The sequence below is a fragment of the Sceloporus undulatus genome, chromosome 1, assembly GCF_019175285.1.
Source record: "Sceloporus undulatus isolate JIND9_A2432 ecotype Alabama chromosome 1, SceUnd_v1.1, whole genome shotgun sequence".
In the NCBI taxonomy this organism is placed as follows: Eukaryota; Metazoa; Chordata; class Lepidosauria; order Squamata; family Phrynosomatidae; genus Sceloporus; species Sceloporus undulatus.
This window is the reverse complement of record NC_056522.1, coordinates 275,112,905-275,138,430: the sequence shown is the minus strand read 5'-3', so window position 1 is coordinate 275,138,430 and position 25,526 is coordinate 275,112,905. Positions and strand designations below refer to the sequence as shown.

Genomic DNA, 25,526 nt, shown 5'->3' with positions numbered 1-25,526 from the left:
CAGTCTCTGTTCTAAGGAAAGCCCTATGTTGTATCCTGGCAATCTAACCATTCAGAATCTTTCCGGAGATTGCTTTTATGCTCTTCTAATTGGCTCAAGAAAATTTTATTATATGTGACTATATAGGTTCTTTACATTTGTCCAGGCATGACCTATAGTATCCTAATTTTCCTTCATAGTAATGGGGATTAGAGCCTAAGCCAAGCATGTTAGAATTTATGGATTTTTCTGGAACACTGAGCCCAGGTAGAATGTACCTTTTCCCCACATTATGTGGGGCCATTATCAGGGATGATGAGGACTGTAATCTAATAAAACCTAAGAGCCACAGGTTGTCTACCCCAATGGACAATTCAGTAAGTAAAAACCCTTCTTAATCAGGCCTTGTTGAGTTTAGAAAAAGAATAATAAACCCTTGTATCTCTGGTGAGTAATGACAAGCTGGAACATCTCCAGGGAAGAGTGACCAAGATGACAAATGGCCTGTAAACCAAGCCTTATTAGTTGGATATGATTTAGGGAGTTGAGCTTAGTTAGCTTGAAGAGATGACTGGGAGGTGGCATGATAGTAATATCTGAAGGGACATCATATAGAAAATGAAGCAGCCTTGTTTTTAGCTGTTTCAGAGAACAAAGAACCAGTGTATTCAAATTACAAGAGAGAGAGAGAGAGAGAGAGAGAGAGAGAGAGAGAATTCTCAGCTTTGGAGATCTTTAAACTGATGTTAAATTGGTATCTTTTAGGAGAGCTTTGTTGTGTATACCTGAATGCCAGGGGGTTGGACTGGATGGCCCCTGCGGTCTACTATAAGGTTCTATGATTCTGTGACCTAAAGAATCCCTCAGGCAGCAAAATGGAGCAAGAAAGTCTTGAAAATGAACCATATCTTCATAAGGACTATACTGTACATAGAAAGAAATAAGCTCCTATGAATTTGCTCAGACCATGGTTTTCTTGGCACATGCATTTAGACAAGCTGACCTACAGCATCAATATCACCAAGATATTGGGACAAAAAACGCATTTCAAGGATTGAGCAGAATAATTGGACCACCACACTGTAAGTGGCAAATTCTTGGATCATGAAAACATTGTATAAAAGGTTAATGAGAACGCCACATCTCTCTTGCCTCTTTGCAGAAGGTTCTGGAGAAATACCGTCCTTCCAATTATTTTTTTTCCTGCTAATATATCTGAAAAAAGTCACATATTAACATTTCCATTTAATCTTTAATCCCCCCCCCCCCCCCCCGCAAAAGCTCCTAATAGATCAAACAGCAATAAATCACTAGGACTGCATGGCAATCACCCAAAAGTACTGAAAGAATTTAACTATGAACCTGGTAAACTGCTGACTCTAACTTGTAGCTTCTTTTTGACATAAGCTTCCCTACAAGTTTTATTACAAAACAGGTCTGGAAAATTTTTAATATACTGTTACTCTTTTATTTCTATTTTTAAAAAAAGCATTACAGATATCCATGGAAACTAGAGGGTCAAGCAGACGAGGCAAAAGGCTGCTCCTGCTGCAATTGCTCCTCATTTGGGGCAGGACCATGGTAACCAGATTTTGTGGTCCTGAGGCTGCCCGCTTCCATGGTCCTCAACAGACCTCTAGCAAGGAACTTTTTTTTTGCGCTCCTTTTGTGACCAGGTTTGGGCCGCCTGAGGTGGCCACAGTGCAGCTTCGGCCTGATGCCACACCCTGGATTGGTCCAAAGGCAGCACTTTTGGCTCCTCTGTTCAGGGCTTAGGTGTCAGGGTTGGGCAAACAGGTAGATATTATCATGTGAAATTCAGACTAGCTAAACACAAATATTATGTTTCTGTAATCAATCAATTAATCAATCAAATGGTTGCTCCTACTCTCTGGAATTTGCTTCCACACGCAATCCTTCTGCTGACAGGCAGACCTTTTTGTTCAAGCAAGCTTTTAATTGCAAAGAGGCTTCTTACAGGAAGGATGTGAGCTTGATTTTTTTTAACTTTTGTATGTTTTTGGTGATTTTATATATTTTTAAATCTAACATTTTAATGGGATGATTTTAATTGTATTTTAAAATGTATTGTTTTTAGCCGTTTCCTTTCAAGAATCACCTTGCATTCCACTCAGGGAGAAAGCTGGTGTATAAACAAACAAAGGCATTGGTCCACTTCAGATGGGCCAAATTTGACCACAGGTTCACACATGTAGCCCCAAGCCTGTTTCTGTGACCTTTGAACCCTTCAGCTTCCCTGGACTGCTTTTTATTTTATTTTGGACAAAAAGGGTGATGTGCCTCTCCTAAAATCCTCCAGAAAAAGTGATTCAGACATGTGTGTGGGAAGCCATAGGAGAGTCCCAAGGGCAAAAAGTTAATGACCATACCTTCTATAAGTACATGCTGCTCATGTACTCTAAACCACAAATTTTGCAGGAGCAGAATCCAGAGTATTCTGTAATTAACACCCAGAGCCAGATGAGATGGAATTCTTGCTTTGAGTAGCTGTCAAATTTATTTGCTAAAAATTAACCAACACAATCTTAAAATATTACTTCTACTATTTCAAAGTCAAAATGACATTTTAGACTATGGGGCTCTACAGACCGCCCCAAAAGGGTGGGCTGGAGGTGCCCATTTTTGACCCTGAGGCCAAACTGTGCGGCCTTCCTCCGCACCAAAAAGAACCTGCTAAAAGCAGGTTCTTTTTGGTTCTCACAGTGGACGCCATGAGTGTGCCATTGGCGCACTGTGGTGTGTTGATAACCCAAGCTTGGTGCCGCAACGTGTGGATGCTGCACCGCGCTTACATCATCATGGTGGCCCCCGTGTGTATGGGGCTAAGCCATGATGGTGCTGCTGCCGCACACTAGAGTTCGGGAATGTGTGGTTGCTTCGTTCTCTCAAACCCTAATTTCGGTTCTAGGCTGCTCCAAGGCAGCGGTCTGTTCCGGACCATAATTAGGAAAAAAAGTGTATATTGTAGGTGGCTGATACCTAGGACCATTGTTCAGGGGATAATATAAAAAAATTCCTAGGCCTGGATCTTGGTGGATTGTGCAACAAAATGTGAATGGGGAATTTAAATGCCCCATCTCACTCATTGAGGGTTAAATAGACATTCAATATTCTTATAAATCTCTCATCCTTGATGACAAAAAAGATGATGTACAGTGGGCCCACCGTATCAGCGGGCTTTTGACCACCTGAAAATGGCCATTCCCCTTATTATTCAATGGCTGTGATGTGAACCAGCATACACTGAAGCATGCACATTCATATCATTACCATTGAATATTATGGAGCATGATTGTCCACAGTTTTTCATGCCTGTGGGTCCTCTGTAAATGAACCCCCACCGATACAGAGGGCCCACTGTATTTAAGAAAAATAATTGCATAGAGCTGCAATTAATTTGCATCCATAGACATGTAGGGGCTTGACAGACCGGCCTGAAATGCCAGCCTGGGGGCGGAGTCAGGGCATCGCGTCCAGATGACACATGCCCTGACTCCATCCCCAGGGTGCCATGATGTCGTACATCCCTCCACATAGTGCGGAACATCATGGCACTTCTCCAGCACTGCATCCATACAACGCAGCGCTGAAGAAGCACCATATAGTTGAGTCACCATGGCTATGGAGCACTTTCAAGGGCACAAAAAGGAGACACTTTTTGTGCCCTCAAAGGCTGGATCAGGGTTGCAGCACATGGTTGTCATGGCCCCGATCTGGTTAGGAAAGGGACGGTGTCCCACCGCCCCTTCAGGACAGTCTGTTGAGCCCTGTAATCGCCAATAAGAAAATACTTGTTATGTGAAGACAGCCATCATTTTATGACAAGCTAACTTGCTTGTTCCATCAGATATAAGGTACTACATTGAAAAACATGCTTTTTTTTTTTTTAATATAACATAGAATTCACAGTTATGCTGTTTGGACACAAATAAAGCAGTGGTTTGTGGTCCTGTAGAAAGCATTGTTTTATTTTACTGGGAAACATGATAGAAAAATGTAAATGTGAAGAATAATTGTTTTATTATGTTCATGTAGATTTCCTAGACAAAGCAAAGTCTGAATGGAAAGGACAACTGCATTACTCTCTGTTACAAATTGCTGAAATAATTAACTATTTAAATTAATATATTGCAAAAAATATCTACTGATAATCAGAATTTGGATTATTACTTTTAATAGTCTTCTTGTGCCCCTTGGCAGGAGAAAGGTGGGATAGAGCATGAATGAATGAATGAATGAATGAATAAATAAAGGTATAGTTCTAACTCCAAGTACGTATTTCTCATCACACTTAAAAACTCTTTCACGTTAAGAGTGCTATTGGAGCCAGCATAGTGTAGTGATTTCAGTGTTGGACTACAACTCTGGAGACCAGGATCTGATTTCCTGCTCATTTATGAAACCCAGCAGGTGATTTTGGGAAATCACGTGCTCCCAGTTTAAGGGGAAGGCTATGGCAAACATCCTCTGAACAAATCTTGCCACAAAATCCCATGATAGGTTTGCCTTAGGGTTTGCCTAAGGGTTGCCATAAGTCAGAAATGACTTGAAAGCACACAACAACAATACTATTATATTCTAGTTCTGTGGCCGAACATTCCAGGCATTGTCCAGACGGTTTGCACCAGAACCGGGGGTTGGGCCACTCATCATCAAAATAGGATGACACCAAAAGGTGTGTGTGTGTGGCTGGCTGGATGGGTGGAATTGGCCTTTTGGCCCATGCAGACAAAGCAAGAGTGGTGGGTTGCTTTTTTGTTGGTGTTTTTGAAAACTGAAGTTGAAAAAACACCATGTTTTAACTGTCGATTTCTTGAATCATCAGGGAATCCTTCTGTGATTTTATGAAATATGTAAAGCCACCCTCCTACAACTCTTTGTTAGTGTGCTTGCTAGAAAGGATAACTAGGACGCTGTGCATACCACTCCTAAGGGGCGGCCTGCAGATGCCTCCAGCTGTGCCGGATCGGGGCTGGGGCAACCAATCTGGCCTTTCCAGGGCACAAAAAGGGTGCAGTAGCTGCAGCACCACAGCTTTAAGGTACTCCTTTGGTGTTGCATCATCTGGACACAGTGCCAGAGGAGTGCTGTGATGCCGCACGCTGCGTGGAGCAGTGTGTGGCATCACATCGCCCTGGGAACAGAGTCGGGGCATGCGTCATGTGGATGCTATGCTCCAACTCTGCCCCCAGGTTGGCCTTTATGGCCGGTGTGCACAGCCCCTAAGACCCTAACTAAAGGTAACTATGGGGCTCTACAGATTGATAGGAAGGGGTGGCAAGAAACAGCCACTTTCTGCCCTGGATCGGTGTCATGCAACTGCATGCTGCAGCACCAATCCAGAACATGGAGAGAGCAAAAAGAAGCCACAAAAAACAGCTTCTTTTTGCTCCCTCCAAGGGGCATCATAGGCATGTCGGTGCACCATGATGACGCCCTTTTGCATTGCACTGTTTGGCATTGCACTGGAGGTGCATCATCATGGTGCACCCCATGTGAATGAGCACATGCTAAAATGGCTCCCTGCTGACACGATTAGGGCTTGGAGTGTGCCCGCAGGCCAGCATTTTTCACCACTCTGTACAGGGCCTATGAGAAGGTGTCTACAGTATGTCTCTTGCTTCATATGGGTAAACCCATTTAAGCTTAGCTGCTGCCAAGCAATGTTAGGCAGGGTTGGGATAGCATGGTTTGTTCAACCAGGCACTACCACACCCATGACTGACTCATTTGTGTGCTCAGCTTGGCCACATGCAAGAAAGATGTGCTAAAGAATTCCTGCTAATATCTTCTATTCCCAAGATAGAAAGCTGCAGGGTCAAGAGGACTGTAAGGGCTCTGTTATTCACCCATAGACATTGTTCTGTGTGCTTCATCTTTCAATGAATTTTTCAGTGCTTTGATAGGCAAATGCACTGATGGAGACAACCCAATTCATTTTGCTGCCTGCTGTGAGGGAGAAGATGTTTCCTCTCCCCCATTCCACATTCAGAGTATGACTGAGCTGCCAGACTAATATTTGTAATGGAATAACAGCCTCCATGACAGCAGAGAGCACCAGGCCAGTTAGGTGAACAGGACAGGCCATGTGTTCTACTCAGCTCTGTCCTTAAATACAGACAAATGGGCAGGGAGCTTAAAAGAGAGAGTTTTTTCTGCCTCCCTCTAGCATAAAGTGACTGCCTTATTCACTCTTCCTAATAGTAAGGCTGGCTCTGCAGAATTGGCAAAAAACAACAACCCTATTCTGCTAGCCTTACATAGGATGCAGCCAACGCTACCATAGTGGGAGGTATGCTCCCTGTGGTCATCATTATTCTTATGAATAGTAGAGATGAGTTTTATTGCCTAAGTTGGAATAGAATGATGCCTTTATATGGGGTGGTGGTGGTGGGATATATATGTATTTCCTTTAAGGTTTCATTCTCTACTAAATTATTTTTACTGCTGCTTTTATATGTAGTGATTTTTCCTTTTTTTATAAAAAAAATATTGCCCCTTTGTCAACATGAGATACTGTTGTGTATATTCTGAAACTCTAGCTGTAGTAATTTTAATGCATTATGCTTTTAATAGAATTAATATCAATGGATCTGCGTTAGCAGAGCTATCACATACATTTTCCATCATTCAGGCCTCCCTCCCTAAAGCCCTGCATTGGCTTTCCATTGTTCCTGACTGAATCAAGCATAAACCCTCATTTGTTGTTGTTGCTGTTGTTGCTGCTGTGGGTCTCCTAATATTTTTTGACTTATGGTGATCCTAAGGTGAACCTATTGTGGAGTTTTCTTGCAGTGTTTATTCAGAGGGGTTGCCATTGCCATCTTCTGAGGCTGAGTGTGTGTGACTTCAGAGTGTGGGGTTTTTTTAAAAAAATTCTTGAGCAGGGAATCAAACCCTGATTTCCAGAATCATAGTCCAATGCTCAAACCACTACACCATGATGACTTTCTTATACAGTACGTACGTTCAAAGCCTTCCATGGCTTCAGACTCCCTTACCTTTCCTTCCCCATAAAATCCATTGTAGGAATACCAGAGGCATAGCTATGGCAAGAGGGCAAAATGAGGGCACCCCCCATAGCAATTCTGTGTACTTGGGGTGTATCTACACTGTAGTTTGACACCATCTTAGGTGCTGTAGCTCTGTCCTATGGAATATAACATTTTACAGGATCTTCACCTTCTCTAAAGAGTGCAGGTGCCTCACAAAATCACAAACCTGAGGATTCTGGAGGACTGAGCCATGACAGTTAAAATGTTGTCAAACTGCATTATTTCTATAGTGCAAATGCACCCTTAGATTACATTTTACTTTAGTCGTTTAGTCCCCAATTTCTAGCATCATAATAATTTAAAATTTCAGTCAAACATTTAGAAAAACAGTTTAAATATCCTAAGCAAACATACCAAGGGTAAGAGTTCTAGGTACAAATGATTTTCAATGTCCAGAAATTTTGGGATTGAAGGAAAACTTCATTTGGGGAGAGGAAATAATGCTTCCCCATGAGGCTATAACCCTGCCAATACTGGGCCTCACATTATAAGGTGTGTATAGATAAAATGTAAATTGAAATTCTGTGTTACGAGTCTCACATAATGTTGGAGTTCTGTCCCCTAACAGAGAAAAACAAAGTTCATGTGGAACAGGTGAGGGACTGCTACTTGTTGTTGTTGTTGTTGTTGTTCTGGGGTTTAAAGTCATTTCTGTCTTATGGCGACCCTAAGGTGAAACTACCATGGGGTTTTCTTGGCTAGATTTCTTCAGAGGAGGTTTGCTTTCATCTTCATCTCAGAATGAGAGACTATGACTTGTCCTAGGTTTCTCAGGACATTTCATGTTTGAGCTGGGATTTGAACCCTGGTCTCTGGAGTCATAGTCCAATACTCAAGCCACTACACCATGCTGACTCCTACTGCTGCCCCCTAAATCTGTTACTTGAGGCAATTAATTGCCTTACTCTATCTCATTGTAGTACCATCACTGTTGAAAGTACTGTATTTCTGCTGCCCAGATGTTTGTAGAACCTACACATTTGAAATAATTTGGATGTTTGATATCCTCTATAAACTCCAGAATCTCTCTCTCGCCATCCATCTATCAGCTATTGAAAAAAATGAAATAATTTCTCAAGGCAAATTTGACAAGCTAATCCTGGGTATTTTTTTTAAAGGCATATTTTTCATTGTTCCACTCTTGTATCCTCTGAATATCCACCATAATCTCAGTCAGAATTGTTATCCCGTGCTGACAGCTATGAGAAATACCATTCCTTTATTTAATTAAACAACCTTTACCCTCCCTAGAGTGAGTCTTTTGTTGTGTAAATATAGCAGGCAGGCACACTAGAGACTGATGTTGCTTTTGAGGAACAAATTAAAGGATGTAACATATCTTCTAAAATGTCCAAGAAATGCATGAATTGAACTCAGAAACTGATATTTTTTTATGTGTCTCAAACTCCCACTTGTAATACAGGAAAAGAGATGCTCATGTTGACTGACTTCTTGGTTAGTGTAATGGAAACAGGGCTATATGTTTTTTTAACAAACAACCAGAGCAAAACTATAAAAAAAGATTTGCAGCATTTTAAAGCCCAAATGCTGCAGAAGATGGTACTGATAGTCATTTCCAGTGGTGATTAGGCTGGGGCATAGCCCATTCCTGGGTCTTTTTTATCCTCTTTTTTGGTGATGTCCTCCTCCTCCTCTTCCTCCTCCTCCTTTTATAATACATAAGCAGCCCTACTGAACTATACCTGAACAGTGAGATTTTCTTTTGCATCCTGTGCTCCTGAATCCTAGTATGAGCATCAATGAACTTTATGGCATAATCCACAAACAATATACCCAACTTGCCTTGCCAGTATTGACATGCATTCACTCTCAAGGGTGATTCCCAGCAGAAGCTTGCTGCTTATATCTGTAATCTCTCCAGGAATGGTAAAGGTGACAGAACATTTGATGTTGCTATTGTATTTCACACAGAAGTAGCTGTTTTTCCCTTTAGGTCTACAGGAATGCTGGATATGTTGACAAGCTGGGAGCAAACTTTTTCAGATAATTAGGAATGACTGGGACCTCCCCAGACTATTCTGAGCACACCAGTTTATTTGTTTAATTACTCTTATTTAGTTAAAAATAAATTGTTTTAATAATTTTTATAAATAAATTATTTAAAATTATTTATTTTATTACTCTTTCTTTACTCTTTTTATAATGTCTGCTCATACAGTTTAGCCACTTCTAACAGTCCACACAGTTCAGCATATCCAAATCTTTCTGTCTTTTCTTCAGAACCTCTCAAAGAACCCACACCTATTCCAAGATCTTGGGAATACTGAGACACAAGTGCCATAGGCCGAAATCCTATTTGCCGACACAACTATGCTGGTGCAAAGAGAGACAGCAGCAGAAGTAGAAGTATGGTGATAGCAGAAAAGAGGCTGCAGGCAGTGTGGTGATGTAGATGGCGGTGAGGAGTTAAAGAAAGAGATCCCCTTCAGGAGACAAGATGCCCTGCCAGCTCCCAAAAAATGGATGCTCAAAGTCCCATTAAATACAGTGGGGTAGTAAAATGGTGTCCCTTATATAAAATGGCAAAATCAAAGTTTGCTGTGGATGGTTAATCTGTGGATGGTTGAAGCCGTGGATAAAAAAATCAGTGGATATAAAGGGCTGACTGTAAACATTATAAATTACTTTTAAAAAGTAAGGCCCAGTTCAAATTATTAGTTTCTAGAGTAGATTGTAAATTACTAGGGTAGATTGTTGGCAAATTGGTCAGTCAATATGTATATAAATTCAATTGATTTGGTGGATTGTTTCTATTTGGGAATAAGAATTGGATATTCTCCTACCTTTTCAAGCCCAGAACTTTCCCTTATAATGCCATCATCAAAACATTGCACTTTGTTGTTGTGCCAACAGCCCTTGCACACTTGGAGACATGGCTTTCTTGATTTAATCTAGCCATCCGTAATGCAGTTTTCTCCTTTTCCTACTGCCTTCCATCTTACCAAGCATTATTGTTTTTTTAAAAAAAATAATGCTAGAAATTGTGCAGCTTGTGAGCTCTTAGGTCCTTTCATGTGGCCCCTGGAACCTCTCTCCACCAGAAAAAAATGTTGAGAATCATGCTTCCACAATCCTTGATTCTCCTATTAAATGCAAAATCCCTTGCACCTGTCTGGATCTCAAACAGCATTTTGTCTGAAGAGGCAAGTGTCACTCACAGGGGTCAGGGTCAATGGGAAGGGGGTGCAGATCCAGTCCCTTGTTAGCGGCTCCTAGGTAGAATGTTGGATTGGGGCTTGGGAGATCTAGGGTCTAGTTTTACAGAATCATGAAGTTTACTGGGTGACTTTGGTGCAGTCACTCTTCCTTAACCCAACCCATCTCAAAGGGCTATAATGAAGATAACCCTGGTTAGAGGTATAGAGCCATATGTTCAGCCTTGATTTCACCGGGAAAAAGGTTAGATAGAGGTGCAACTAAGAAACATGTCTTACCGGTAAGTTGCATGCTACCTAAATAATTCCTGTATATGTACATCATTAAAACAGAGGTGTGAAATTTAGGGCATATGAATTTTAGAGTTGCATTCTGTAACTTACTGTAGGCTTGGACTATATGTTAATAATTCAAATTTTGGAAGATTCTTCTGTTTGCCTCTCTAGTGCTCTGTAAACAGTGTGTGAGACTTCTGTGAAAGCATGTAATTTTGGTTAGGCATATGCTCAATTGTTATGAAACATGTTTGACATATATTCATGGATTTTTTAAAAAATGAAGAAGATAGAAGCTTGAATGAAAAAGTATAATCATGTTTTTAGTTACGAAATATGTATGCATCTCAAATGTGCATGCTTACTGGATTAAATTCTCTACATTTTGCTTTAAAAACCAATCAACCAACCACAATGAGTGTTCATTCTTATCCTAGCCACTGTCAAATGGAGGAGAAACAGTTCCCTCAACCACCAAATTATGTGACTGGAGAAAAATGAACACTTTTGCCAAGGAGTTTTGAGCTATCATTTGATGGCATAGAATGCATACCAGAACATGTGTAGCCAAGCAACATCAGAGTGTGGTCAAATTATTGTGGGCCTGGCTGTGACTTTGTCCCAGGACACAGCAAATAATTCACAGACAACTGAGTTGGAAATGAAATGGCCACAAGTTTTATTGACATGACAGCTGTACAGGCTGGCATGGCACGAGGCAGAGATCCAAAATGGAAACCAAGCATCAAATGACCCAAAGCATTTGACCCCACTTGCCTCCTGACACAATGCAGGAGGCAGCCTGGCAGTAGTGACTAGGAAGAAATCTGGGTACAGTATACTGCTACAGCGAGGTTCCAATACTGTCCATGGTGAGGCAGATCACAGACCACAAGCTGGATCTTAGCCATATGCTTTCCACTCCTGAAAGGAATCCCTCCCATAGGGCAGCTGGGTTTCAAGCCCAACTCATACCACAACTTGGATCCTACTACCTCATGCTACAACATCAAAAGTTGTGACAATTCAGGGCACAGAAAGGAACAAGCAGAATTCAAACAGCAGCAATCAGTTGATATCAAATGTTAATCCAATTTGGAATGCATTACTGGGTAGGTTTGTCCTGAATATATACTTCTCAAGCAGAACTGCCTGAACCCCTTAGCTTTGAGATCTGGCAGCTGGGAAGCACCCAACAATGAAACCACTGAATGGTTGATTCTTCCCAGGCCTGTGAAATGAGGCAGGGTAACCTGGAAAGAAGATGGTGGCTCCATTGTTCGCTATCTGTTGCTGCAGCCCACAAATCAGTTTCTAAAGTTTCTGGCCTAATAAAGAAGAACACACCATCTAGGACAGGCTTCAGCAGTTTGTGTTTCTCTGAATTTACAGGGAGTTGAGTGCAAACTACTTTTGCCCTCTGAACTCAGTATGCAGTGACTGAGGTAAACTGAAGACAAAGGGAGAAAGTGAGAGGAGAGAGAAACGGGGACATGTTGAAAGGAGCTGAAAAACTGGTATAGCAGAGAATTAATCAGGGCTGTCCCTTCTAGTTGGAATTATGCAGAATATGTGGCCAGGTCTCTGTCTTTAATAGATCTCTATAGATCAATTAGAAATAATGGAAAGTCTTGAATTTTCAGAGTGGCAGTTAAATGAGTCCTAGTGCTACAGCAAAGACAAAAGTGTTCAGTATTGACGTACACATTCTCAGTGTATATCCTGACAATTCACTCCTATATATATCAATTCATAAGTCAGCCTCATTGAGTTCAGTGGATCTTACTCCCAGGTAAGTCTGTGTAGGATTGCAGCAGCCTCCTGATTTGACCAATTAAATTGGAGCAATTATTGACAAGAAGTTTTGTCTTTAGGGAACTGACTTTATTACATGCATAAAGATTTATTAATCATGTTACTAGGAGTCTAACAGCTTTCTCACACAATGGTGCAAACAGGATTTAAATGACAGTTAAACTACAGAAAACTAGGAAATGCCTGATGTTTATCACACAACATTTCCTGGTTTTCACTAGTTTAACTCTTGTTTAAATCCTGTTTACTCCCTAGTGTGATAAAGCTGGTGTCCTGTTGGATATTTAGACCAGTGTAACTCCTGGTTTCATTGGCTGTTGTACTTTCCTCATGCTAGTATACACACAAGCATTATAGTATCCTATAGCTTTTTCATATTTTTTTTTTAATATATTTGAATCCAAAGATTCCTTTTGGTGAAACATGCAGGCCTAAAAAGTGTTCACACCAGAGTTTTTATTCGTCAGCATGACACTATTGGAAATGTATCAAAAATATTCATCATGAACATCCATGGCTGCATTCCAATTTTTTTTCAAGAGTACCATTATTATTATTTTTTGCAGCACTTCTAGCATGGATTAATAAAATCTCATTAGCGCCTGAACCAAGAGCACCACTAAGAGGAACAGTAAGGTCAATGCTGTTTCTATGGTTAGTTTGGGCTCAGAATGATTGTCATTCTAATATCTCTAATAGGCTCAGGAAAATCAACCTAGCCATTCTTTCCCTGAAAAGGTTTCTGTTTGCAGCTTCACTTATTGATTTTAATTTTAACTGAAATCGTAATCTAGGACAGAGCGGTGCTTAGAGCTATGTATGTGCAGCTTTCCGTGTGTTTTAAATAGCAACATGGTAGCTGTGCTTAAGATTCAAATTAGAAATATGAATTATACTTAATATGACAATTTTATATATTTTGTTATTAATAAAAGAAAAGACAAGATGTGTTGTCAATAGGATTTATGCATTTGTGGAATTGGGGGAGATGGTGGCTTCAGTTCTATATGGTCCAGCATCATGTCATAGTTGTGGGGCTACACAACATCTGGCCATTTTCTGACCCCCAGACTGAAAAATAACTCATTGCAGCCCTTGTGGAAGGGATTGGAGAAGCATTGGGCTATAGCTACACAGCCAAATGTGAAATGATTACATCTCCTGGAGTTCTCTGGAGATCTCAGTGGATGTAATTGGAGGGCAGGGAAGCAAAATTGAGGACACTGTCCCCAAATAAAGATGTTGGCTTTCACTGAAATATTTATTCAGTCCCCAAATTTCTATAACTCCTAAGCTGCATCTACACTGCAGAATTAATGCAGTTCGACATCATTTTAACTGCCATGGCTCAATCTAATGGAATTCTGGAATTTGTATTTTTGTAAGCCTTCTCTGTCAGAGAGCTCTGGTGCTCCATCAAACTACAAATACCAGGGTTATACAAAATTGAGCCATGATGGTGTGAAACTGTATTAATTCTGCAGAGCTCCAGTAGCCCAAGAGAGCAAGACATGGAAAATCATTCACACTTAAAACTCTTGCTGAGTTTACATTCCCATGGTAACTTTGCCTTGCTCCCTTTTCTTTGGATGGGAGGTCTAAGGTCTATTTCTAAATGCTGCTCAGCTAAAGTTTTAAGCTGTCACAATGCTACAATCATGGGGACTGAAGGAAAATTTCACTTTTGGGGGTGGGGAAAGTCTTTTATGAGGCAGCACACACACTTTGGTGTCCTATCAACCATGAAGATCTGAGAAGTTCTTAACCAGTTTTGGCTGCAATGTACTTTTAGAGCTTCCATAACTGGAAACTTGGGCCCGTTACAAACGGGCAGGAAAGTATGCACGGAGCGCGTACTAGGGTTAGAAAGGGGTGGTGCTTCCGCACCCCGTAACCCTAGTGCGCGCTCTGCATGCACAAAATGGCGGCGGCCGTTCCACACGGCCACCGCCATGAGGACGTCACGACCGTGCCGTCTCTATATGGGGTGGCACGGACGTGACGTCCTCGCTCCGTGCCAGGGCGCTTAGTGCGCCCTTAGCGCAGAGCAGGAAGGAGCTCCGTTTCGGAGCTCCTTCCTGGTTTGGTCCGCTGGGCGCAGCCTTCAGATGGCTGCGCTCAGCGGACCAAAGGAGAAAGGGGCCAAGCGGCCCCTTTCTCCTCCTCCCCGCCGACACAGGGTGTCCTTGGGGCTTGAAGCCCCAGGGACACCCCTTTTCAGGCTGCGGGGATGCGTCCTTTTGCCGCTTCCCTGCATCCTGGAAAGCGGCAGATCAGGGCCTCAGCGGCTGCCGGTCTACCACTGAAGCCCTGATACACCGGGGAAAGGGGCGGGTGCAGCCCGCCCCAAACAGGCGGTCTGTAACCTGCCTTTGAAAAGGTATTTGGACCCCAAATCTAGTTGTACAGTATAATGCTTGTTTCAGATCTTTGTGCTATATGTAAGAAGAGCTAAAGTGTTGTGGGTGAACACTAGTGGTGGTGGTTCTTTTGTGCTTCTCCATAATTTTGACATGCTTGTCTCTGTTCACAAATGCCTGTACAGCGATCTAGCTAGAAGTAGTGAAATAAGTCTGGAATATGAATGCCAAGAAGTGTGGCACAGCTTTATCACAGTGATGGGTAATAGCAATAGCAACAGCAATAGCAAGTACAATTCTATACTGCTTATCAGTATAGAATTGTACTTGCTATACTAAGCAGTTTACAATGTGTAAGCCAATTACTCCAATGGGTACTCATTTTACTAACCAATAAAATGATGGAAGGCTGAGTCAATCTCAGAGCCCTCCAGGTTCAAACTTACATCTAACCACTGTGTTATCAGGGCAATTGATATACAAGGAAGGGGTTCATGCCAAATCTTCATGCAGGGATCAAGAGATCAGTTTCAAAAGAAACTGATACCAAACTTTCCAGTAGTGTGGCAAATGCTGTTGTGTATAGAAATAAAACTATGGATAATTTTAATATTTATGTTAGTATAATCCATTGAATAACTGCTGGAATTTTGTGGATCACATTAGGACATTGCAGTCAACCAAAAGGCAGATGTTTTAGAAATGGAAAGTACTGCACAGTTTTCCCCACAGCCAAATTATAGGCTATGAGTAGCTGTGGTTCAGTTACCAACCCCCCCCCCCCCAAAAAAAAAAAAAAAAAACAAAAAAACAAACCCTGGATACATCAACCTTGTTTTGGAAACTGAAGAAAACATCCCCTGTTAATACAGATTTATTTATTTATTTATTATTACTATTAACCTTTATTTATAAAGCGCTGTAAATTTACACAGTGCTGTACATACAATCTTTTTAATTGGACGGTTCCCTGCCCTCAGGCTTACAATCTAAAAAGACACGACACAGAAGGAGAAGGGAGTGGTGGTGGGGAAGGGGCCTCTCTAGTAGGATAATACATATAAAATACATAGCAATATAGGAAATGATTCAATAAAACAGGCAACAAAAGAACATCAAATAGCAAGTGACAATTGCTTCTTACATATTTCTATCTGTGTCTAACCTGCACTTTAGTCAACATAGAGGAGCCTGCTGGGGGCATGTGATAAGCTCAGAACTTTTTTGGACTATTGATTGTGATTGTTGATTTTGTGATTGTGGCAAAACTGGATATGGAATTTTTGCAACTGTAGTCCATACATTGTGAAGTTGAAGGCTTTCATGGCCGGCATCCATAGTTTTTTGTGGGTTTTTTGGGCTATGTGGCCATGTTCTAGACTGTAGTCCATACAGTTTTCCAAGCTCTGGACAAATCTTCTTTTATAATTATTAAGGGCATGGAGATAATGAATACCCAGATTCTTTACAACCTTAAAATAATATCATGAAAGTTGTTGGTAGTTGGTTCAGGACAATTTTTAAAAATATTTATTTACATAGTAAGTACTGTTGCTGTCTACTAAATCTAGGTATCTTTAGAGAAGGAGAACTGGTTTCTTTCTAACAAATACTAATGGCCATGAGAAAGGTTACCTCAACAACAAAGACAGTATACTGTACTAAATTTGGCAGTAAGGACATATTTCTGAAAATGTTGCCATGGAGGGGGGCAACTTTCCTTCAGTCTCCAAAATTCTAGCATTGCTGTAAGTTCAAACCAGTGGAGCATTTAGAAATACAGTTTAAACATCCAAAGAAAGGGGGAAAATTATCAAGGGAATATGCTCACAGCAAATATGACTTCTAGGTGTGAATAATTTTCAGTGTCTCACTTACTGCAATGCTAGAAATCTGGGGACTACTGGAAAATTAATTGGGGCAAAATTCCTATGTGGGGGGCAATACCCTCATTTTGCCCACCCTAAGCTGTAGCTCTGAAAACAAATAGACGAGGGGCAAAGATGTAGAAATTTAATATTTCAGTTTTCATAATGTTATACTAATAGTGTGTTATAGGGTCAGCTGTCTGACTGATTCATTTGTGGCTAAGGGGGACTTGTCTAGCTGCTTTGGATCAAACAGTGGTGCTTCAGGCATTGTCTTGCATCCAGCACTTCTTTTGCTTCATGTCTACAGAGGTCTCTAGCAACTAGAAAGTAAAAATTGTCCTTCTTTATTTTGTAATGACTTTCAACTTTACATAAGTGGTTTCAGTTCTCTTTTGGTCCACAATGCCATCACACCTTAGGGACATAACTAATGCATGTTCAGTCAGTCCTGGTAAGACTGTCTCTGTCATTTTCTACAACACATGGCAAGATCATCATACAAATAACGTGTGGTCTGAGTGGATCAGGAAGAACTGTCTCCTTTGTAGCAGCCTTTTGGATTTTTGTGCAGTAGGGAGAAAAGCTTAGAATAAGCCTGGAATTGTAATGTGTGCAGAGCTTCTTGTTGTCAGTGGTTTCCTGATCACTTAATGCTTGGAAAAATCTATGAAAAATCATTTAGCATGGTGAATTGGGGCCTAAATACTCTAAAGCCATCAGATCCTGTCTGATCTTGGAAACTAAGAAGAATCAGTCCTGGTTAGAGACTAGCAATGAATACCAGTTGTTGTAGGCCATATTTCAGAGGAGAGAAGTGACAAAATCACCTCTGAGTATTCCTTGTTGGAGAGCCAGCATTGTGCAGTGATTTGAGCATTGGACTATGACTCTGAATAATCCCTGCTAAGCCATGGAAAAACATCAGATGACCATGGGCACATCACACTCGCACATCCTCAGAGGAAGGCAAAGGCAAAGCCCCTTTGAACAAACCTTGTCAAGAAAAATTCCACGACAGAGTAGCTATAAGTCAGAAATGTCTTGGGGACATCTAACAACAATAATAAAAAAAACCAAATGAAATTAATGCAGTTGCCATAGGTCAACAGGTAAATTGAAGGCACATATGCACACATTTCACTTAATTTTGAAGTGAATGAAGAAGATACTGTGTAAAACCCTATGACAGAAATGGACCCTATATGAACCTGAGTCCTTTGATTTTGGATCACAGGTGTTGAATGGGAGCCGGTACGAATTACAATGAACTAACACATAATATATATTTTGCCTCCCCTCCCCTTTTTCTTATTAGCATGCATTTAATCCAGATGGACTCAGTCCAGCGTTGGATGGAAGACTTGAAATTCATGACAGATTGTGAGTGCATGTGTATTCTTCAGTCCAAACCAATCAGCATAGAAGAAGATGCACAGAGTGAATTTTCTCTTTCATCACAACAGAGTGCCTGTGACAACTTGCAGTTGTTGCTGAAAAGAGCTTGGATTATAAGCACCGAGCTGACCAAAATTGTACAGAAATTAGAGAAGAACAGATGGCAAAGGGTTCATAGCATGACAGTAAGGGTCAACTGTCACGTACGTTCAATGATCAGTGAATACAACACATTTACAAGGAATTCGTGGGATGAAATGCACCAGGTAAGAATTTGGTAAAAACAAGATTACTGGGAAACTGCTAGCACTCAGGATGCTTATATAAACTCACTTAAAAGGAACATTCATGAACCTGAAGAGAAGAAAAACTTCATGCAGCTACACAGAGAAGTGCCTTATATTGAATCAGACCACGGTCCATCCAGCCCAGTATTGTCAACACTGGGTGGCATCACCTCTGCAGGATTACAGGCAGGAGATTTTTCCAGCCTTAATTGGAGATGTCAAGAAATATTTTATATGCATATATTTTATAATTTTATTTTTAAATACAACTTATTTTACACCTAGCAAAACATATAATTAATCCCTTTGGATTTTGAAAGCATGCATTTACATCATGGTGCCCTGACAGACTTTTTGAATATCATGTCATCATAATGGGAAACAGTTTGGCAGAGTATTTGTCGATCTAGCATACTGTCATTCTGACTGGTGGGATCTTGGGTGAAAATTTCTTTCCAACAACTGCTCCCTCACCTGAACCTTTTAAACGGGAAATATCAAGGGATGGAACTGACACCTCTTGAAAATTAGCAAAACATATGTACTGCTGCTTAGCTAGGTCGCTTTTTTTAATGCTACCAGCAGATATTATTTCTCTGAATAATACTGGTGACAAAAATGATATGTGAATTAGACATCTGAATAAATTGTCTTTAAATTAATATCCTTACTGTGCAGGCTGATGTTACATGCTAATGTTTCTAACCTAACACTTTTATTTTAGAAAAGGGCCTGAGAGGCAGTCACTTAGAGGTGAAAAATTGGAATTGGGACACTTTCTTTGAGTAGTGCTTCCTTGCATAAAGTACCCGTATTAGCCAAGGTTGTTTTCTGTCTCACAGACAGAAAACAGCCTTGGCTAATAGTGGGAACTTACCCATTTTGATCTAGTTAATTGGGAATGCTTTAATCTTAGGCTTATATTTTTGATGTAGTCACAAAATGAAAATGATTTAAACTATCTAAATAAACTCTTAACTCCGATTCTAATTAAATTTTAGCAATCACTGTTTTACATGTTGTAAAAAGAAAATATATTTGATATTTAAAACAAAAGAACACCCCAGTTATTTATTTTCCTTTCTTCTGCAGTATGAAAAAATGCTGGTGGAAAAATGTTCAGAACTTACAACAGTTACTGAAAGGTAAAAACAAATGTAACTAGTAACTATTTTATCATAGCAGGGGACTTTTTCAATGTTTTGGAGAACTGTGATACTGTAACACATTTGAAATTTACACCAGAGTGGGAATTATTAAAAAAAACAACCCCAGATATTGTTGGGCTGCAACTCCCAGCAGCCCTAGCCAGTACAGTCCAAAGTGAGTAATGCTGGGAGTTATAGTCCAACAGTATCTGGAGGGCTGGGCAATCCTCTCCATTATTCTTTCAGATACTGCTTGTGATCTGCCAACTCTGATCCACACAGCCATTTCTTTTATTAGTAGAGGGATGCTAGGTAAACCTAGAGGAGACCTTTCATGTGTCTTATGGAATAATTCCCTTAAAAGAAGAGAATAGGAAGCTCTTGTGCTTGTGGGGATTTGTCTCATCATCTTCAATTTGTGCCTTTTAGAGTGTATAACTATAGATATTGGATACCACTTTATCTGCCATGCTCCATTCTATGAAATCATGGAATGTGTAATTTGGTGAGGTAGTTAGCTTTATTGGAGGCAATACCTAGGACTACAGCACTAAATTTATCTAGCAGGGAATTCTAAATATCTTGCAAAACAACAAATCTCAGGATTCCCTAAGATGGAACCATGACACCTAAACCTGTATTAAAGTGCTATAATTGTGTCATGTAGATATGCCCTTAATTATATTTATGTTTGAGCTTCTATGTTGTTTCACACCTTAGTTAAAGCTTAGTTTGTATGGTTAAAGTGCCATGAGGGTAAATACAACCTTTTAAAAATATTTCTTTTCAGGTGCATACAGATTGAAGATGAACAAATATTAAAGTCAATGAAATCTTGTATTAATGATACACTGACCACAGTTGCACAATATTTTGGCCAATTGATAGAACTAGCTTTAACCCATGAAATAAAGGTAAGTATTTTTTCCCTTTAACAATATGGAAAATATTTTGGAAGCAAAACTCTATGTCTAGCTTTTTATCTTTGAAGATTTCCTGAAACAGCTGTAATCTCCTGGGACTCACTATCAAAGTTTTAATGCTGGGGATTGTCAATACAGTTGGATTATCCCTAATCTGCACACTTTAAATCAGTCTTCTTCAACCGAATGTCCCCTAGACATGTTGGATATTTATAGTGACACAATATTCATGGTGGGGCAAAGACAGAAATTGGGAAGCAGATTGGCCATTGCTCACTATGAAAAAGGTTTCTTTGGGTAAAGGTTTTTATAGTTTATTAATGAATTCTAATCAGCATGTTCTGAAGCTTAAAAAAAGCAAATCAATTTGAAATATAACATTTTTCACATACAAAATAATTGTTTCAATTAGATAGTAGCAACTAGGAAGTATATGTATATTATGCAGGTCATTCTATAATGATCTGAACTGTTAGTAAAGTCTAGTGTGCCATGATTTCTTTGCAAGCCTGCAGAGAAACTGTCCACTTCAAATTCCTTCAAATATATTACTGTGTCCAAGGCTTCCTCTCCAGGTCCCACCATCACCCCCCAGCTGTCTTTTGAGTCGACCCAGGACTTGGAAGGGAGCCCCCCCCCATGTGTTCTGAGTCCAGCATGCCACCATAGCCCTCCCTCTAGTTGCCTTCTGAGCCTAGCATGTGTCCCTGGAAAGGAATCCCTGGACAAAGCAGAAATTTGGAGACTGAAGGGAAATTTCCTGGGATGTGTGTGCAGAATTCTTATTTGGGGCAAGACCCTCATTTGTCCTCACCATATCCCTATATGCAAAGTTCCCAGCCAGCAAACAGTATGAGATGTCTGCAGCTAATTCTTGAGAATAGCACTCCAGCATTTTCCCCTATTACTCACTGTCCTGTGAATACAAACCTATATGATATTTTTTGAAAAGATGCAGTATTCTGCATACATTCTACATTCAATGCAAAGTGGCATGGACAATTTATCTTTGCCTTTTCTATTTCTCTGGGGCCCCAAATCTATTAGAGCAGCTCTTGGAAATGGACACAGGGGGATGGAGGGTAGAGGACTGGTGAAGAGAAAGGCTGGCATTCTGTCAGAACATTTTTGGATACAATCTATTGTAATCCAGATGTGGGAATGACAGTACTGGCAATTAGGAAGAGACGGTATTTGTATTAAGGCTTCTTCAGGGCAAAGTTTAAACCTGATTTAATCTCCAAGTAGTCTGGACAATACTTCTTTTGCATTATGTGCAGACGTAAATGACATTTATTTTGGTTTGTGTCACACAGAACCTGGTGAGGGAAATAGATTCATCAGATAACCTCTATTCTGCTGAATCAGCTACAAGCAATTTATTCAGTCTGACCCAGGAAGGCTCTCATTTGTGTCGCATCATTGCTCAGGTAAACCACACTTCAACACTTTTATGTTTTTGTAACTGTAAACTCACAAAGAAATTCCATAGAGCTTTGTATCAAGCAGTCTCTGGGCTATTCTGGATTAAGACAGGGAAGTCAGGGTTGGTCTCTCTCTCTCTCTTTCTCTCCCTCCCTCTCACCCTCCGTCTACTTATCTACTTGTTATTTCTTTTATAAAAATTGCACATGAGCTATAAAGACTGTTATGGTGTTTGGTTACAGAGATCAGCAAATATGTTTCAATTAAGGTAACAAGCGGTAAAACTGTTACAGAATGAGACCAATGCAGCATGAGATTTTAAAGCATGAGACTGAAGCAACTGTAACAGCAACTAAATATTAAACAACCATCTTCTGAAAGAGAATGATCAAATGGACCTTTTGAGGAAGATATCTCCATAGACATGGGGCCTCCACAGACTAAACCCTTTGCCTCATAGCCATGCAACTTGATTCTGTAAATATTAGTACCTAAAGCATTTCAGCATTCCATCTTTCCTCTGGAGTTAAAGTCAAGGGGCAGATAGCACTCATGTTTTTTTTAAAGTTCTGTCATGATTTTTCAAACAGAATAAGCAGTCAGAAAAAACAGATATACAAATGTCTGGATATAACAATACAAAAAGATATTGCACTTAATAATAAGAGAAAACTGAAGAGAACTCCTGTACGTGTAATGTTTGTATTCCAGCAAGTGTTCCTTGTTACCTGGTTCTCTCTTCTGTACAACTATTAAAGGTATTGGAGCCCTCTCCAGTTTTCTGATAATGTGCATGTTTAGAATATATCTCTCAGAATCCCTCAGACAGCCTATTGGTCATGTTGGCTTGGAGATTATTGGAGTACTATTTTAGAAAACTGAGTTTTCTGAATTTGCAAAAGCAGTTCTGTTAGCATGCTGTAATCCATTTTGATATTTTTCCTGTTGAAGGGAAGCAGGACATCTATCTAATACATAAATAAATTCAAATGTACATCATCACTGAAAGATTATTTTTAGAATAAAGCCACATTACAGTTTGTATGTTAAGAGTCTGGCTTGTGGAGTGTCAGTTTCCAAACCTATACATCTTATTCTGTTTACAGAATTAATTTGTCTTTTTTAAAGCTTTAAGAGCACAACAGGACATCAGTAAAGGGAGGTTATAAATCTGAAGGAGGGCTTCTTAGTGGAAAATGTGCTTTATCTGTGATATCTATGAGTTAATTTAGCTTTGCCACAATTAATAACAAAGCAAGTCCATAACCACAATGAATTAAAAACCTAAGTATGTATATGATTGTAATCAAGAAGACATCTCCAAAGAGAACAGTAGAACAAATGACATGATGTACTGTCTAATCTGTAAAGTAGTGAAGCTGGATTGAAACCTTCTAAAGCCTATGCTATTGGGTTGTTTTTTGTTTAAAAACTACATATCTTGGCTGGGATGATGCAGAAGAGGAACTTAAATTACTCAATTTAACTCACAATCTCTCCCAGCTGCTCATATACAAGATTGATTTATCTTTTTATTATTGCAAGTGACACTATGAAAATCAATGTTGTTTTAATAGAGGAAGCAGAATAGATTGCCATTAAACATTTCCTTAGACCAGTGCCTTTGATATTTAGAAGCCACCAGCTTTTTCATCCTGTAACACTGAAGGTTGTGCCCAGAAATACCAGTTAATGCTTGATTACAAGAATCATAAAAATCTCCAGCAACCTATTTCCTCTGATATTTTTCCATTTTGGCTAAAGACATCTGGTTTCTTTGAGTCATTGAACCATAGGATTAGCCCCCTTTATGCTTTATTGTCATTCTACGTTTCCTTTGAACTTTTTACAAATTGCCAACTTCCTTCTTGAGCAATTTTCCCAATCCTAAGCATAGTAGTCTAAACAAAGCACCATCTGTGCCAAGGCAAGCCATCCTATTAATTTATACAATATAAAATGATACTAGCTCTTCTTCTCATGATCTTGCTTGTTCCCTTTTGTATTTCACTTACCTCTGTGTGCAACTGTAGATCTATTATCAGATTTTGTATCACAATTTTCCTTAATTTCTGGTACTGGAAGATATCAAACAATAAAATAAAAACAAGAACATAAATTTAGGGCATGCAACTGGATTATCATGAAACACCTTTTAAAGAAGAAAAGGAAAAACATTAAGCTACAAAGCAAAATGTTCAGTGCAGTTCTATGTACAGTCTGCCCTTTCTTTACACGGGGGATCTATTCCGGACTCCCCCACAGAAAGGGAATTCTGCCTATGCTTGAGCCCCATTTAAATGAATGGGGTTCGTGCACATGGTGGCGTGGTGGTGGTGAGGCGCGCATGCACCATGGGCGCGCCCCCATTATTCCCTATGGGACACCCCACCCCTTCTCCCAGTGTGGCTTTCAGCATATGCTGAAAGCTGTGTAAAGCGCGCCCATGTATGACGCAGGCACACTCTGTATGTTTATTCATAATGAAGTTCCATTGTGTTCCCAATTGGACTTACTACTACTACCGTCAAAAGGTTTTTCCTTTCCCATGTCCCCACCAAATGTCCCTGTGAGGATGGTGGGACAGTTTTTGACTTCAGATAATAGGTTATGAAATCTTGATTGTCTCTCAGCTCTGTTGAGTCATTTGGACATGAGTCACTTTCAACTCACCCTCAGCTCAAAGGGTAGTTGTGAGAGGAAAAGGAGCTGTACAGCCAGATTGGGGCCATTGCAACCGCATGCTGTGGCCCTGATCTCTCCTTTCCGTGATGAAAAAAGGAGCCGCAAAAAGCGGCTTCTTTTTGTGCCCATAGCCACTCCTGTGCGGTGCCAGAGGATGCTGTGATGCTGCACACCACTTGCAGCAGTGCGCAGGGTCACGCCAGCCTGGGGACAGAGTTGGGGCATGCATCATGTGGACACTGTGTCCTGACTCCACCCCCAGGCTGGCCTTAATGGCCGGTTTGTTGAGCCCCAAAAAGAGGACATCCTTACGTATTCATCTAGAGTTTGTTGAATAGAGAATCTGATATATGTTTAATGCCTGGCAGCTTTTAAGATAATTAGTCTTCTATTTGTTTTGGTTGCAGACTAAGTCTATGAAAGATGGATTACCATTAAGTATGAACCTGTAGTCTTGTTTCCTAGTAGCTTTGCTAAGGTGTAAATGACATTTTGCATTTAATTCACTGTGCTTCTTGCTGACTATATATTGACAGTTCACTTTTTATCATTGGTAGACGAGTACATGGAGCCTTGTCACACACTTGTTTGCAGCTAATGCACTAATGTCAGCAAAGATCTAGTGGTGTCATCCATTTAAGGCTTCTACTTAATAAAGCTGTAGAAAAGAAAGATAGCCATTCACTAAAGCTTGATGATCTTGGTGTCATTCTGTATGCTGATAAATTGCACAGGTTTTTAAAGCCTCAGTTACTAACACTGCACAGTAGATACATTTTACCTTTGATCTGGGATACAGGCAGTGCATTTGCTTGTTAGTCATGTGTGCAAATCTTTATTAAAACTATATAGCCATACTTAGATATTTCATTCCCACCATACTCTTAGTTTTTCTGGGTCTGGAAATGCTGCTCTTACCTGTTGTATTGTATTTTGTATGTGAATGACCTTTGCTCTAAGCATTAATAAATGAATCATATTTCTGGTCTCGAGACTTACTTTTTAAAAATGCATTAGTCCCATCTTACCATGCCTTTGCTCCAATGAGCTCAAGATGATTTACAAGATTCTCTACTCTCCACTTTAGCTTCAGAACACAACAGTCTCAGA

At 40.2% G+C, this 25,526-nt stretch overlaps 1 protein-coding gene across 1 annotated transcript in view; it reads left to right on the top strand.

The window, feature by feature from the left end:
• The window catches only part of INSC (INSC spindle orientation adaptor protein), a 143,314-nt gene that overhangs the window by 26,788 nt on the left and 91,000 nt on the right, over positions 1-25,526 (top strand). The window contains exons 2-5 of the mRNA XM_042438402.1: positions 17,869-18,214; positions 19,328-19,380; positions 20,174-20,297; positions 21,623-21,736. Coding sequence (XP_042294336.1) covers positions 17,869-18,214; positions 19,328-19,380; positions 20,174-20,297; positions 21,623-21,736 — 637 coding nt within the window. The remainder of the gene's footprint in view (positions 1-17,868; positions 18,215-19,327; positions 19,381-20,173; positions 20,298-21,622; positions 21,737-25,526) is intronic.